Source organism: Phacochoerus africanus, chromosome 15 (genome assembly GCF_016906955.1).
Source record: "Phacochoerus africanus isolate WHEZ1 chromosome 15, ROS_Pafr_v1, whole genome shotgun sequence".
Taxonomy (NCBI): domain Eukaryota; kingdom Metazoa; phylum Chordata; class Mammalia; order Artiodactyla; family Suidae; genus Phacochoerus; species Phacochoerus africanus.
In genome coordinates this window covers 25,409,086-25,427,014 of record NC_062558.1, presented here as the reverse complement: position 1 = coordinate 25,427,014, position 17,929 = coordinate 25,409,086, and the positions used below count along the sequence as shown (strand labels likewise).

The 17,929-nt window shown below is 44.9% G+C and overlaps 1 protein-coding gene across 1 annotated transcript in view; it reads right to left on the bottom strand.

Annotated features, from left to right (window-relative positions):
• TMEM132D (transmembrane protein 132D) overlaps nucleotides 1-17,929 on the bottom strand; it is a 766,214-nt gene that overhangs the window by 548,326 nt on the left and 199,959 nt on the right. Inside the window, 1 exon segment of the mRNA XM_047760874.1 lies at nucleotides 11,606-12,497. Coding sequence (XP_047616830.1) covers nucleotides 11,606-12,497 — 892 coding nt within the window.

Here is a 17,929-nt window from a genome sequence, read left to right as displayed (position 1 = left end):
ACACACAGAGAGCCTGCTGGGGCTTTGGAATCGGTCATGATCTTTGACTTTAAATTAATCACCAAGTATGTACCAGGGTCGACTGTATGCCAGTCACTCACTGCGGCTTTGAGGATGCACAAGAAAGGAAAGAGGTCTGCTCACGTGGCCCTCACAGACGGCGAGACTGAGAGGGTCAAAGCACAATGATCTGAAGAGCCGAATGCCAGGTGGTGGTGCAGTTTTATTAGAGAACAAATTAAAGCAAAATGATGAGGAGGAAGGGAGGGACCCTACCTGAGATGAAATAGTTAAAGGAGACTCACCAATACCTATGTATCTAAGTATCTAGACAGCCAGCCATCATTCAGCCACCCATCTATGTAACCATTTACCCATGTATCTTTGTAGCTACCTGTCTACCTACCTATCTACCTATACGTCCATCCGCCCACCCACCCATCCATCCCCTATCATTTATCCATCCATTCATCATCTATGTATCTACTCATCTCTCATTCACCTGCCTTTCCACCCATCCATCTGTCCATCCACTCATCTATCTATCCATCCAGCGATCATCCATTATGTATCAATTATCTAGCTAGCCAGGTAGCTTTCCATCCATTTGTACTATCCCATCTTTGCCTTTCCACTTTTCTCACCTAATGTTTTTGAAAACTTTCATAGCAGAAAAGCTATATAGTATTCTTTTTAATTTTTCTTCTTCAGTCACATCTGCAGCATATGGAAGTTCCCAGGCCAGGGATCGATCGAATCTGAGCCACCACAGAGATAACCTCAGATCCTTAATCCACTGTGCCACAGCGGGAACTCCAGTATGCTGTGACTAGTATTACGTGAATGTAAATAATCAGTATCCCTTTAATGAGCACTTGAGTGATTTGTCGCTATGGTTCTGTTATCTTCTGCATTGAAGGGCATGGGATGTTACCGTGGAAAATCTAAAAACAGTCTGAAAGTTTCCTCCTGCTAAGTGACAAGTGACTCGCTTTTTCCTTACAAAAGGTTTTAAAATCTGGCATGTATCACTCACACACACACACACACACACACACACACACACACACACACACATATACAAATCATTAACTGAAATGAGATTTATGCAGTTTAAAGAAAAGAGTATATATCATACATAAACATTTTAAAAGACAAAAATGAACACTTAGGTATTAGCCCCCTGGCTAAGAACTAAAATTAACCCAGTATCTTTGAAGCCCCGTGCACGTTTCCTCCCGTGAATAGCCTCACCCTCCCCACCGAGACCTACTAGTCTAAGTTTGGTGTTCATCTCTTTGTTACTTCTTACAGTTTTACCTCAATGAATGTGTGTATCCATCATCCAAGAACACGTTGTTAATTTGATGCCTCATTTTTAGTTTCAATTTTATGTACACATATTTTTCTGAAGCTTTCATCTACATTTAATAGTATACATCAGAGATCACCTACGTGGATGTCACTGAATCATTTTCATGAATATATGGGATTCCACTGTGGAAATACGCCAACATTCAGTTATCCATTAGCCTCTCCATGGTCATTTGGGACACTTCCATTTTTTTGCTATTAAAACAGTGCTGCTATGAATATTTCTAGATGCCTTCTAGAGAACAAACACAAGGGTTTCTCTAGATTCTTTATCTTGGAAGGGGAAACTCTGGGTCATGGTGTATGCATATCTTTGATACTACTGGAAGATTTCTAACTATTTTCTAAAAAGGTTGTACCAATTTTGCCCTCCAGCAATAAATAGGCGCTTCCTCTGTTTCATATTCTCCACAACTCACGATATTATCAGACTGCCTGACTTTTGGCAATGTGGTAAAAATGAAATTAAAGTACATAATTTGTTTGTTTGTTTATATGGAAGCCCCAGGCTAGCGATCAAATCAGAGCTGCAGCTGCCAGCCTATGGCACAGCCACGGCAAAGTCAGATCTGAGGCACATCTGCAACCTGCACTGCAGCTCAAAGCAACACCAGATCCTTAACCCACTGAGCGAGGGCAGGGATCAAACCTGCACCCTCATGGATACTAGTAGAGTAGAGTTCTTAACTTGAGCCACAATGAGAACTCCCATAAAAATCATAAAAATGTATAATAGTTTTAATTTTTCTCTGATTTCTAGTAAGATGGGCTATCTTTTCTATTTATTGGCTACTTTGTTTTTCTTCTGTGAAATGTCTGCTCACATTTTTTGCCCATTTTTATTTTCGAATTATAGGTATTCTTTATATATCCTGCATCCTAATTCTTTGTTGGTCTTTCTGTACTACAAATACCTCTTTCCATTATGGTTTGTTTTTTAATATAAAAAGTACTTATTTTACTTTATTATTTATTGATTAATTGTCTTTTTAGGGCCACACCCTCAGCATATGAAGGTTCCCAGGCTAGGGGTCAAAAAGGAGCTATAGCCAATGGCCTACGCCACAGCCACAGCAAGGCAGGGTCCAAGCCACATGTGCGACCTACACCACAGCTCATGGCAATACTGGATCCTTAACCCACTGAGAGAGGCCAGGGATGGAACCCATGACCTCATGGATACTAGTCAGGTTCATTCCCATTGAGCCACGATGGGAACTCCTCCATCTTTTTCTATATAGGCCAATAATACCCGCTTTCACTATGTTTATTCTGCTCCTTGTTTTTAATTTCTATTTTACAGTGCTTGGGTCTTCATTTCATGTGTTACTTTTTTGTTTCCTTTCTATATTTGAAATCTTGATTTATTAGGTTCAGTCCTCTTAAAAAATTCCTACTCATTTAGACACAGAGAAAAATTTTTTTTGGTTTGTTTCTTTCCAAATAAATTCTTCCTCCCTCATATCCTTGTATTTTCTTCCTTCCTTCTGTCTTCCTTCTTCCCTTCCCTTCCGCAATATATTTACATAGATATACTGCCATTTCTTTTTATTTTTCTTCTTGTTTTTCTTTTTCAGCTGCACCAATGGCATATGGAAGTTCCTGGGCCAAGGATACAGTCTGAGCCACAGCTTCGCCCTGCACAGCATCTGCAGCAATGCTAGATTCTTTACCTACCGTGCGGGGCTGGGGATCGAACTGGCGCCACCACAGAGACAAGCCAGCTCATTATCCCACAGTGCCACTGTGGGAACTCCTGCTATTTCTCTTTTCATCTGCTTCATGCCCAATGTGAACAACTCTGACCCACACCCAGGCTTTTCTATGTGTGTGAAGGCAATGGGGATGAATTCGACTTGACATGCTTTGTCTCACAAAATATACATCAACACTTGAGTTTTCAACAACCTGGGATCACGGAGAGAGGAAGAAGGCTCAGTCAGGACTTTGAGGGATGAAATTAGGATGTGTCCCTCCTTTTTGTAGTTTTTCAGACTCTCTGCACCAGCATTCACTCAAGTGTGTGTGTGTGTGTGTGTGTTAAGACAGAGAAATGGAAGATGAGAGCGTTCATATTATACTTCTTCCATCTTCTAAGACAACTCTGGGCTTCAGATTATCCCTCCGGTTCATCTCTGGATCAGGGACACTTGCTTTGATAACGACAGGCATCCCTGGATGATCTCTTTGACCATCACCAATCCTTCAACTGCCCAGATGAGAAAGGGAAAAAGAAACACAGACATTGATTTTTCACCTTTGCATGAAGCAGTCACAGCCTGGAGAGAAAAATATTATCTCACTCCTGTGTGTTCTCTTTCTTCTGCCTCTGAGTCATCTCAAACTTGTTATCTTATTTATGATGATTTCTGTTTGGGTAAATTCATCTCTGCCTTGCCTCTGACCCTTCCGTCTTTGCTCCCAGCTGGGACTGACACAAGGGACAAACCCTGGTGACTGGCCCTGGTTCTCGCACAGTGTGGAGTGGATCAGTAGAGACATTCTGCTGGCATAAAAATTATCTTTGCAAACGGCTGTATCCACAGGGTCAAGTCAGCAAAGAGAATCCACAGCAGATAACTGACCAGAAGCACTTTAATACGGAGGATGAAGAACAGAGGGGCTGAAATTGCTGACAGAACAACTAGATGATGGTGATGCAGCCCAGATATTAATAACGGCAGGAAGTCTTGTCTCCTCAGCCCAGAAGGGCAAAGTAAGGCGGTGGTAGCATAAGAGGCCAAAACCAGTCTCCCTGTAGGCACTGGAGCTGTGCACGGGTCTGCCTGGTGGGAGGTAGAACCAGAGATGGAGGAGCTTTCTGTCCAGAGTAGGGGACCAGGGAGCAAGAGAGAAAATCATCTGACTTCTGGTCACCATGATTCCTACTGTTGGGTCTCATTGGCCAAACCCCATCAGAAGCCAAATCTGGGTAGGATAGGGCATCTGGGAAATGCAGGTGACAGAGGTGGACCTCCTGAGAATCACAGCACAGCAGGAGAAGGGTGAGGAATAAACCACAGAGCAAGTACCCCCAGGGCACCCAACCACCTCTGTTCTTTTGTAAGCAGGCCTTATTGGTGAATTTTTATTTATTTTATTTTATTTTTGCTTTCTAGGGCTGCATCTGTGGCATACCTAAGTTCCCAGGCTAGGGGTCAAATCAGAGCTAGAGCTGCAGCTGCAGGCCTACAGCACAGCCACAGCAAAGCCAGATCCAAACCGAGTCTGCAACCTACACCACAGTTTGCAGCAAAGCCACATCCATAACCCACTAATCGAAGGGCCTCATCGCACAACGGTTATGGGACCTCTGACTCCATAACCCACTGAGCAAGGCCAGGGATCGAACCTGTATCCTTATGGATACTAGTTGGGTCTGTAATCTGCTGAGCCACAACAGAAACTCCCTGAAATTTTGCTTGATTACTAATGACAACTTATGATCCCACCTATCTCTTGCTGCCTAACAAACCACCCCAATCTTAGGGGCCGAGAACACCACCGTTGTGTCATCCATCGTGATTTTACATACTGGGAATATGAGCAGGGCTCAGCTATGAGATGCTAGTTATTAGAGAAATGCAAATCCAAACTACAATGAGGTACCACCTCACACTGGTCAGAACAGCCATCATTAATAAGTCTGCAAATAACAAATGCTGGAGAGGATGTGGAGAAAAGGGAACCCTCCGCTACTATTGGTGGGAAGGTAAATTGGTACAACCACTATGGAGAACAGTATGGAGGTTTCCCAGAAAAAATAAATATAGAACTATCATAGGACCCAGCAATCCCACTCCTGGGCATCTAACCAGACAAAACTATAATTCAAAAAGATACAAGCACCCCTATGTTCATAGCAGCACTATTCACAATAGCCAAGATATGGAAACAACATAAATTTCCATTGACAGGTGACTGGATTAAGAAGACGTGGTACACATCTTCTGAGTAGTATACACAATGGAATGCTACTCAGCCATAAAAAAGAAGAAAATAATGTCATTCTTAGCAACATGGATGCAACTAGAGATTCTCATACTAAGTGAAGTAAGTCAGAAAGAGAAAGACAAATACCGTATCACTTATATATGGAATCTAAAATACGGCACAAATTAACCTATCTACAAAACAAAAATAAACTCATAGACATGGAGAATAGACTTGTGGTTGCCAAGGGGGAGGGGAAGGGAGTGGGATGGACTGGGTTTTAGGGTTAGTAGCTACAGACTATTTCATTTAGAATGGATAAGCAATGGGGTCCTGCTGTATAGCACAGGGAACTCTACTCAGTCTCTTGAGCCAGACCATGACGGAAGATAATCTAAGAAAAGGAACACATATATACTATGACTGGGTCACTTTGCTGTACAGCAGAGCTAGGCACAGCACTGTAAATCAACTATACTTTAATAAAAAAAAAAAAAAAAGCCAGTGATAGATCAGGTTGGGAGTATATGCCCTTGATATGACGCAGTGAAAAGGGCAATTTATCTCTGTGGTTTTTGACCCTCAGACCCATGGCTTCAGTCTCCTCATGAGAAAAATGTCAGACAAATCCCAAATGAGGGACAGTTCCCCATAAAGTCTGAACAGGAAGTCTTGAAGTTGTCAAGGTCAACAAAAACAAAGAAAGTCTGAGAAATGGTAACACTCAAGAGGAGTTAAAAAGACAAGATTACTTGTCTGGAACAGAAATGGGTGTTCTGGGAGTTCCCCCTGTGGCACAACAGGAACAAATCCAACTAGTATCCACAAGGATGCAGGTTCAATCCCTGGCCTCACTCTGTGGGTTAAGGATCCAGTGTTGCTGAGAGCTGTGGCATAAGTCGCAGATGCAGCTCAGATCCCACATTGCTGTGGCCGTGGTGTAGACCCACAGTTACAGCTGTGATTCAACCCCTAGCCTGGGAACTTCCATATGTGTAGGTGCCGTCCCAAAAAGACCAAAAAAAAAAAAAAAAAAAAAGATCAAGGGAATTTCACTAAGTGTAGGCTTTAGCAATTGATTCATTGTTACAAATGAATCATGCCAATGTAAGATATTAATAACAGGGGGAACCTAGCCTTGAGGCACGTGGCATTGTCCAGTACTGATTTCATAACTTTTTGGCCAATCTAGGTCTATTCTTTAATAGAAGTTTTATTGAAAACAGATGGAACACACTCTCTTCTCTGTCTGCCTCTCACTCCACTCAGCTTCAGAAACAACTCCATTTATCCCCACTGGATGACCACAGGAGATTATAGTAAGAACAGAGGGAATTATTGAAGGAATTCACTGTGCTAGGCAGGGAAGAGGTGCTGGGGAAGTAGGCCGTCACATCTAAACCAAGGGCACCCCACCCACCCCAACCCTAATACTGTGCACTGCCAAGGCCAGCACTCCCATCGCTTATGAATTCTTGAGACCCACAATATACGTCTAACCAACCTTTTATTTATTTATTTTTCTTTATTTTCTCTGCTGAGCCCAAGGCATGTGGAAGTTTCTGGGCCAGGGACTGAACCTACACCATAGCAGTGCCAACGCCAGATCCTTAACCACCAGGCCACTAGGGAACTGCTATTTATTTTCTTAAATTAGCCAGACTGGGATGTATTTCCAGTAACCAAGAATATTATTGGCTACCCCAGGGCATACTATACCTGAAACAGAATAAGGAGAGATCCTATTCTGGTTCAAGGCAAGTCCAAAGACTGCATCATTCAAGTGAATGAAGCTCATGGCCCATTTCAAAAATCCATATATTATTTCTTTTTCTTTTCCTTTAGGGCTATACCTGTGGCCTATGGAAGTTCCCAGGCTAGGGGTTGAATTGGAGCTGCAGCTGCTGGCCTATATCACAGCCACAGCAACACCAGATCCAAGCCACATCCGTGACCTATGCCACAGCTTGCAACAATGCTGGATCCTTAACCCACTGAGCAAGGCCAGGGACTGCACCTGCATCCTCATGGAGACTATGTCGGGTTCTTAACCCGCTGAGCCACAATGGGAACTCCACACCTGTTATTTCTTTTTCTTTTTTGTCTTTTTGCCACTTCTTTGGCTAGGGGTCCTACGCCAGAGCCACAGCAACACAAGATCCAAGCTGTGTCTGCAACCTACACCACAGCTCTCGGCAACGCCGGATTGTTAACCCACTGAGCAAGGGCAGGGACCGAACCCGCAACCTCATGGTTCCTAGTGGGATTCGTTAACCACTGCGCCACGACGGGAACTCCCACACCTGTTATTTCTAACAAGCTCAAAACCTTCGGCAAAGTGAATTTCCCAAACCACCAAAGTCTATGTTGTGGACCTTATGAACCTCAGGCCCACACTGTACTTTTGTCAAATATTCTTATTTTATTCCCTTTCTCTCTCTTGTATAACTCTCCCCTTGGCAAGAACATCTACTTGATAATAATGCCTTATATGGAGATGGCTTTAGATCGGACCACAGTGCTGGGCACCAATTCTTTATTAATCCTTGAGTATTTAGCATTTCAAACTGTAAAGACTGCAGCCAAGTAAATATATTGGTTACTGATTAACACTATGTCCATTCATTCATTCAACCAATCTAAGAATATCTCTGCCATGGACAAAAGCACCCAGGCTTCTGAGTGCCGTGCCCCTGTTCTGCACCTTTCCACCTGCGTCTCCTGGAGTGTCCAAAAACCAAGCTAATGCTGTGCAAATATGTGGCTCCAGATCTAACAACCAGAACTCCTTTGAAACTGACTTCCTGTGGGAAAAAGCAATGGAAGAAGAGATGCGGAGGATGAGCAAGAAAGAGCTCTGGAGTTCTTTTATTCTCCAGACACATCATCAGGTAATGAAAGACTGAGGATGCTGCTGAAATTGGCTCTCTGTAGGGGAAGGAAAAGGGACCGAGTGGTGAGAACGTGGAAGAAAGGGCCCAAGTGCTGTGGGATGCTTCAGTTGTCCACTGGAAGGAACACATTTTTCTGAAATTAAAAGGGACCCTTAGATGTCTAAGGAATGAAAGCGTTTTCCTTTGTTTCCTTTGTGGAGGTCTGCTTTGGAAGGCACAAGCTCCAGGAACGAACAGAATTTCTAAGATGACAAACAGCCCCATCGGGGTTTCCCTCTTTGCAACGGTAAACACACAGGCGCACACACAACCAGCTATTTTTTCCAAACTGCCCTTATGGATAACTTGCATGACAAACCTTGAAATGAAACCGAGAATGAAAACCAAGCCCCTGTGTGCAGCCACGGGGTCACTGGGAGATCACAGGCGCAGCGGTGACAGGCAGGTGGCAGTGGGTGGTCAATCACTGCATGCATAGAACTTGAATTGCAGCTGCAGCAGGAGCCGATGTGAACAGGCTCCTTCCTGTTGGTGGCAGTTAATGTGGTCGCCTCCCCACCCCGGCCATCCTTAAGTAGTGATCGATGGCCGGCTGACAGCTGACCTACTAAACATGAGCCCACCTCTGGACTTCATTAGCACTGTCACCCCTGAGTCTAGCAACAAAGTCAACATTTCAGAGGAAAGCACCCAAGGATACTTGACTGCATCTCTCAGGGTTATTTATAGCAGATGGCCAGATAGAGCAGGCCCCAGCTAATTCTAAATATTTGGAAGCTATGCTAAATTAGTGTCAAATTGACTTCATTAAAAAAGATATACAGTTTCATTATTTTCTGATTATGAGAATTCAAACTAAAGGCTGATGACATTGCCAGATCCAAGTTCCCTGCCAGCTGTCTTCATAAACAGATAAGACTTACTTGTAATTAGTGCATGTTAAGCATCCAGCAAGCACATTATTAATGAATGCCAGCTTTTAAAGAGATTGAAAACTGTGCCACCTTACCACGCTAAACACATGTTCATGAAATACTTATTGATTTCCCTTCCTATTGTCTTAGCCAGAAAAAATAGATTAAAAAAACACACACACACATTTCTAATTGATGGACTCTGAAAAATACACTCCGGCGATCCCCCCCAAAATTTTCCAGTCTTCTGACTTTACAAGTGGAGCCACCAAATCTAGATGCTTCACAGGCCTCTGTTTCTGAATGTGCCAAGATTTGGATCCTTCAGACTCTGCAGCCCAGCAGAGCCAACTTCTATAGGTTGTGCCACAGCTTGCAGAGGACGGGGCCACCCTCAGAACTCAGATGAACATGTTTAGCAGGCAATCACTTGTGGCCAGATGCACAGCTTTTGGTGAAATTTAATTCTACACCTACAACTGCTTCCCCCCAAAAAATGGGATGTGGAGATCATCTCCTGGAGAGTTAAAGCTTCAAGGAGAGTCTGGTTTTCAACCCAGGATCCAGGAAATCAACCAGCTGTAGTTGGCCAATGGAAAAAAATGGCAGAGCATGAAATCCTGTGAATTCCCCTTATTCAAAACCTTTCGTTCCCATCAGCAAAATGTTCCTGGAGATGAGCAACCATCTTCACTGAGAATATTATATAAGAGTGTTAAACCTGGAAAATCCAAGCACAGAGCCAGGACACCATGCAGAGGGCCCATGAGCAGCTGAACCTAGGTCTGATTTCCAAAGGACAGAAGGACGAGATCATGAGGACTCAGTCCCACAGGTCTGCCTATGACCCAAAATCCCCATGCTTAATCCACAGATGCACTCTCAATATCAACCAAAGGTTTCACTTGCCAACAATCAGCCAAGTTCAATCATTAGGTTAATTCTATCCACTGGTTCTGTTTCTTTGGTTGAGATTAAGAGGCAGTTCCCAACACTAGGTCACAATCAACAAAACTGAAATGTGCAAGAGAATGATTTCTTTCTTTCTTTTCTTTTCGTTCTGTTTAAGGCAGCACCTGTGACATATGGAAGTTCCCAGGCTAGGGGTCAAATCAAGAGCTGCAGCTGCCAGCCTACACACAGCCATGGCAACACCGGATACAAGCCGCATCTGTGACCTACACTACGCCGTATCCTTAACCCACTAATCGAGGCCAGGGATCAAACCCACATCCTCATGGACACTATGATGGATTCTTAACCTAGCCACAACAGGAACTCAAAGAATGATTCCTTTCTTAAACTCGCCTACCCCTTAATGAACACAGAAAAAAAGAAGTTTTTATTAAAGAAAGAAAGAAAGAAAAAAAGAAAGAAAGAAAGAAAGAAAATGTAGCTATTGAGCCCAGATGGAGAGGGAAAAGAGGGACTAATCATTATGGGATGAACTTTAAACCCCACATATATGAGTTTCCTGGTGGCTCACTGGGTTAAAGACCTGGTGTTGTCACTGCAGTGGCTCTGGTTGTTTCTGTGGTGTGGGTTCAGTCCCTGCCCAGAGAAATTCCACATGCCATGGGCATGGCAAAAAAAAAACAAAAACAAAACAAAAAACAAAACCCAAACTGCATGTAAACATATCCCATGTCCAGTAACACTATGTTCAGGAATCATAACAAATTTGATTAGATCAAATTTGCTGTTAGATCAAATATCAGATAATGTAGCATTGTTAGGTCATATTTAGAGACCCAATAACCCTTAAACCAAATAGCTGTTACAATCAGACTTGTCTGTGTTTAAAACAAACCAAACAAAAAACAATCAACCCAATCAAACCAAGGGAAGCAGCTTTTCTCACATACCATTTTCCAAAGAGAAACGCACCATTTTTTTTTTCTCCTAAAGCCCACAGTTACTCATCTTAAATGCCTCATCTTCAGTATAAGCTTATATAAGACACTCAAAGAATTCTACCGTACATCCTTCACACTGTCTGCTCTTTTATAGGTTGAACACTAGGTTCTATTTCCAGAGAGAAACAAAATGATAAGTCTGAGGTTGGTACCACAGCATACTTAGAACTCTCGTGTTTGGAAGCGATTTTGAGTTGGCAAAACTGTATTCTCTATCCTTGCCGACAACTGTCGCCATCCCATTTGCAGACTCATTTCAACCATGAGCCATTTCAGTCTCCCGGAACCTGCAGAGAACCCCTAAGCTTGGGCAAAGGCAGAACATCAGCATCTCCTTGGTGGTTCTGGGATGGCCGGAAAAAAACCCAATAATAAAAATATCTTCCCCGCCCAACTGCCAACCCAGAGAGAGCCAACTGGCCTCTCTGTTTGACAGTGAAAATGGAGTTTGTAAAAGCTGGTGGGAGGCTTCCACCCGGGACAGCGCCAAAGCAGCTCTCTGGATGAAATAGAGGGCGTCCCAGAATCACCCCTGACCTTGGCGCTCCTACAGGGAGACTCCCAAGGAACTCACCTCAGGGTGAAGCGGTCCTCGGTGGAGTTTCTGGAGATGGAAATGGGAAAAGTCAGCACATCTCCTTGCCTGACCGTCTTTGGCACATACTGGACGGCCACGTTGTTATCCAAACGTAGTTCTCTCAGGGCTGGCCGGCTGTGGGTCTGGTAAAGAAACACACTCCCGATCCTCTGCAAGGGAGGCCCCGATTCATCGACATCCGGACGCATCCCTCCAGCTTTCCTGGCTTCGTCCTTGACACAGTCTCCACGCTCGTCCCAGTCCCCCGGCTGTACAGTGTAGTAGAGTTCCACGGGGCTGCCCTCGGAGGGCTCCAGCGACTTCTTCCTCCCGGCCACCACCGTCGGGGGGCTGAACCAGCTGGCCAGGAGCTCCAGCTGCGCCACGCACAGCCCCAGGGCCCCCTGCAGCCGGCAGCTGCCCCGCACCTCCCGGGTCTCCCGGAAAGCAAACACCCGCAGGCAGGGCAGCCTCTGCGCCTGCGCGGGGCCGGGGTCATCCCAGTCCCTGCCCACCACGTGGAACAGCACCTGCACCCGCGGCCGGCTCAGGTACACCTTGTCCCTCAGGATGTGCGCTTTCAGCTTCCAGTTCAGAGAAAATTTGCTGGTGAATCCAAAAGGGCTGGAAGGCAGCATCAAGTCCTGGGGTACCACTTGCTCAATGGCGAAAGGCCCATAGCTGGCATTCAGGACCGGGAGCCTTTTGGATTTGTAAATCAGGAAGGACTCCACGCGCGATTGCAGGCTGGAGTTTCTCATGATGTCCTGGTTGGCTTCCTTCAGGAAGAAGGACACGTCGGCGTGGTGGATGTGGTAGGTCACCGGGAGGTAGGTGGGCAGCAAGGAAAACCTCTGGATGCTTTCCAGGATGCCTCGGCTTTCCACCACTGTCAGAAGGAATGGGGTTCAGGTGTTAGAAATTCTAGGGCAGGGTGAGCAGTACTGTAAGTGTCCCTGCACCCCCTTTGTAACTGACTGCTGTCTTTAGACTAATTATGCAATTCTTTTTCCACAATGTCTTACTTAACTAATCTTGTTTTATTTGGGGGCCATACCTCCAGCATGTGGAAGTTCCTGCAAGGGATCAGGGATCAAACCCACTGCCACAGCAGCGACCCAGGTGCTGCAGTGACAACGCCCGGTCTTTAACCAGAGGAGCCACCAGGGAACACCATAATCAACTCATTTTATATTAGATATATTTCTTTAAAAATTTTTGATGCCACTGGAGTAAGCAGACAACAGGTATCATTGGCCATAGATAGAAGTTGAGCATGCAAACAAAATTTAAAGTAATGCCTTTAGCAATGAAGTCCTACTGTACAGCACAGGGAACTATATCCAATCTCTTGGGATAGAGACCATGATGAAAGATAATATAAGAAAGGGAATGTACATACATGTATGACTGGGGCACTTTGCTGTGCAGAAGAAATTGGCACAACATTGTAAATCAACTATACTTTAACTCAAAAAAATCATTAAGGAGTTCCTGTCGTGGCTCAGCAGAAACGAATCTGACTAGTATCCATGAAGACACATGTTTGATCCTTGGCCTCGCTCAGTGAGTAAAGGATCCACATTGCTGTGAGCTGTGGTGTATGTTGCAGATGCGGCTCGGATCCCGCGTTGCTGTGGCTGTGGCTGGCAGCTGCAGCTCCCATTCGATCCCTAGCCTGGGAACTTCCATATGCCAAGGATGTGGCGGTAAAAAGACAAAAATAAATAAATAAATAATCATTGAAATTTAAAAAAAGAGAGATCCTCATGAGAAAGGTCTCAAGAATCCGCTGGCATCCAAAAGACAAGGGTTTTCCCCTGAACTCAACCAGACAGAGATTGGAAACAGGTATGACTTTCTCAGCATGTGGTTGGATGCTGCTGCATCGCTATTCTAACTGACACCATTTCATGGTCTGGCAGATACACATGCTACACTTAAAGACACACTGATCATTGGGAAATGACAAAAGATGTTAAGACGGTCCATCCTAAATCACTTGGATATCATGGACTTTCCCCAGGGTAAAGCTGACCCATAGCAAGAAAAGACCTTGGTAGGGCAATGCTAGGAGGAACCCTCCAGAAAGAATGATGACGAGCTGACCACATCATGTGGCCTCCACGTGTCCCTACAACCCAAGAATCAGGGGAGCCCATCACTTTCATGACATCCACATCCTTTGAAAAAGCTGTGTTGGAGTTCCCGTCGTGGCGCAGTGGTTAACGAATCCAACTAGGAACCATGAGTTTGCGGGTTCGGTCCCTGCCCTTGCTCAGTGGGTTAACGATCCGGCGTTTTGCCGTGAGCTGTGGTGTAGGTTGCAGACGCGGCTCGGATCCCGCGTTGCTGTGGCTCTGGCGTAGGCCGGTGGCTACAGCTCCGATTCAACCCCTAGCCTGGGAACCTCCATATGCCGCGGGAGCGGCCCAAGAAATAGCGACAACAACAACAACAACAACAAAGACAAAAGACCAAAAAAAAAAAAAAAGCTGTGTTGACACAAGGCACAGAAAGCATTCTTTTTTTTTTTTCCTCCCCTCCCCGAATGTACCCTTCCCTCAGAGGGAAAAAAAATCCAACATGTTTTTTACAGTGTGCCTTATAGTCAGTAAGAAAAACACAAACATAGAAATTGCATAATTCAAGGACCAACTTAACAGGTCTTAGAAATGGAAACCATTGGCTCTGGGAACACTGGCTTTCTAGGCAAAGCTCCACAAGGTGTGAAGCCCTTCTCATGAATAGCCATGTAATTATCTCCAGTTATTTTGCAAGAAAAGCAACTCAAGCCCTGGCATTCCCACGGCCAACCTGTTTCAGAGCCACACCTGAGCACGTTTTCTGATGCATGAGGCTTACTTGAGTCTGGACCCCTCTTGGCAGTTGTGTGTAAGCAGAGAAATTCAAGAACTCAGAGAGAGTCTTGACTGTGGCTTTGCTGCACAGATCTCAAGAGAGAGCACTCAGGTCACTGAACCTTTCTGCCTCTCCTGGGCTGGTCTGTAGACACAGGTCATGGACTAGAGGTTGGAAACCCCAGCCAGTTCTAACAGTACAGAGCGCTATGCTGTGATCCATCCCACTTCCAGACAAGAAGCCAGCGTGATGTACACTCACCATGAGTTAACTGACAGCCCCAAGAGATGGGCTCTTTCAATCCCACGGCATCACTAAACTCAGGCCAGGCTGAGCCCCAGTTCAGCAATGAAGGCTTCTATGGTGCAGAACCATTGGAAACCTCCAATATCTGAGCAGTTTTCATTCACTCTCTCAGCGATTTCATACAATTCAAGCTAATAAACAGGAATTTCTTCTTTACCTGTCTTTTTAGGGCCACACCTGCGGCATATGTAAGTTTCTAAACTAGGGGTCAAATTGGAACTACAGCTGCCAGCCTACACCACAGCTGCAGCAATGCCAGATCTGAGCCACGTCTGCGACCTACAACACAGCTCATGGCAACACCAATCCTTAAACCAGTGAGTGGGGCCAGAGAGCAAATCCAAATCCTCATGGATACTAGTCAGGTTCTGAACCCGCTGAGCCACAACAGAACTCTGGAATTTCTTTTTCAAAAATCAAAATATCAGGAGTTCCCGTCGTGGCGCAGTGGTTAACGAATCCGACTAGGAACCATAAGGTGGCGGGTTCGGTCCCTGCCCTCACTCAGTGGGTTAACGATCCGGCGTTGCCGTGAGCTGTGGTGTAGGCTGCAGACGCGGCTCGGATCCCACGTTGCTGTGGCTCTGGCGTAGGCCGGTGGCTACAACTCCAATTAGACCCCTAGCCTGGGAACCTCCACATGCCGCGGGAGCGGCCCAAGAAATAGCAACAACAACAACAACAAAAAAGACAAAAGACAAAAAAAAATATCATAGACCTAACAAAAGACCTTCTCCGGATCACATTTTCCTTTATGTTCTAGAAATTGCTCAGCATTTATATTTATATATTTTATATATATATATAATATATATATTTTTAATAAGCTCATATTTTTACATGTGAGTTTTTGTGAAAGCAAAGAACAGGCAGTGAATTTCACACTGATGATCTGGGTTCAAGTTGTCTCCTTCATCCCTTCTCTGGGTACCACCTCCCCTCGCCCACTTTGCTAAGTACATTCCTTAGGATTTGATGGAAAAGGCACTTCTCTGGAATGCTGCCTTTGACTGTGTGATTCTGAGTCCTATGCCCCACTGATGACCTTCTGTATGTCCTGCTCTTCCCCATCATAGGGCTTTATGCTCTGCTGTAATTCCCTTTATGTCCCCGTGAATTATATGAAGTGAGCAGAGATGACATATGGGCCTTTTCTCCATTGTATTCATAATCCTTAGGAGAGCACCTGGCAAAGATTAGGTACTCAGTCAATATTTGATAAACGAATGATTCTTTCAGTATTACAAAAGGCAGATGATATTTTCACATCAGGATTTTATAGGTAGTCTCCTCTTCTTCCATCAGTCTATAATTAGACTCCTCCATCCTTTCATCCTATGTACGAGCTCCATATAATCTTAGGAATATGGGACTCAAGAAGGTAGGCACTTCTCTAGGTCCCTAAAAGACTTAAATCCATTACACAGTGGCCGTGATTCTTAAAAATACATCTTGGTGTCATGCGAGTGAAAAAGGTAGGCACAATGAGGTCCTTAAAGATCTACAACCTGGGAGTTCCCGTTGTGGTGCAGTGGTTAACGAATCCTACTAAGAACCACGAGGTTGTGGGTTTGATCCCTGGCCTTGCTCAGTGGGTTAACGATCCGGCGTTGCCGTGAGCTGTGGTGTAGGTCACAGACGCGGCTCGGATCTGGCGTTGCTGTGGCTGTGGTGTAGGCCAGCAGCTACAGCTCTGGTTGGACCCCCTAGCCTGGGAACCTCCGCATGCCGCGGGAAGCGGTCCTAGAAAAGGCAAAAATACACACACACACAAAAAGACCTACAACCTGGAGTTTTCCTGCACAGGAGGTTAAGGATCTGGATCTGTCACTGCTGTGGCTCAGGTTGCTGCTTGTGGTGCAGGTGAAATCCCTGGCCCAGGAACTTCCACATGCTGCAGGCAAAGCCAAAAAAAAAAAAAAAAGACCTACACCCATCATACCCATTACACACCATCCCCTGAGTCTTAAAAATACATCTTGGCAACGCTCAGAACAATTACTTTGGGTTGTCATCACACCAGCCTGTCATTCACTGTAGATCCTGCAGAAGCCTAATAACTAGCTTGTAGATAGTTAAACATTAATCCCAGACGCAGAAGTTCTGTGAACTTTCCTGTTGAACATCTGACGCCTACTACTTGAGGGCTCCTACCTTAACTGTGCAACTAATTACACATTCTAAAGGCAGTGGCTTTGGGTTCTCTGACTTTATTTGGGAAAACAGTAAGGGGGTCACCATAGGCATCATGCAAAAGGAAGTGATTCTTAAGGTTTATTCTACAAACGACCTGTTTGTCTTTTCACCTGATATCTGACCTAATTGTTTATTGCCTAAAATTGCTCCGAGGATAAGCAATGAAGTCCTACTGTATGGCACAACAGGGAACTATATCCAGTCTCTTGGAGTAGACTGTGATGAAAGATAATATGAGAAAGGGAATGTAGGAATTCCCCTTGTGGCTCGGCAGGTAAAGAACCCAAAAAAGTCCATGAGGATGCAGGTTCGATCCCTGGCCTTGCTCAGTGGGTTAAGGATCCCAGATTGCTGCAAACTGTGGTGTAGGTCACAGATGCAACTTGGACCTGGTATTACTGTGGTGTAGGCTGCAGCTGCCGTTCCCATTCAATCCCCAGCCTGGGAATTTTCAAATGCCACAGGTGCAGGCATAAAAAGAAAGAAAAGAAAATGAATGCATATATATATGTATGACTGGGTCGCTTTGCTGTACAGCAGAAATCGGCACAATGTTGTAAATCAACTGTACTTTAATAAAAACATTTTTTTTAATTTTAAAAAATGCTCCAAGGAGTTCCCTGGTGGCCCAGTGCATTAAGAATCCGGCATTGTCAATGCTGTGGCCAGGATTCAATCCCTTCCTAGGGGACTTCTGAATGCCGAGGGCACAGCCAAAAACAAAACAAAACAAAACAAATGCGCCAAGTTGATCTAAAGCAAGTGTGATTTCCTTTATCTTTTTTTTTTTTTTTAAGGCCCCACCTGAGGCATATGGAAGTTCCCAGGATAGGGGTCAAATCAGAGCCACAGCTGCCAGCCTACACCACAGCCACAGCAATGCCAGATCTAAGCCACGTCTGCAACCTACACCACAGCTCACGGCAACATCGGGTCCTTAACCCACTGAGGGATCAA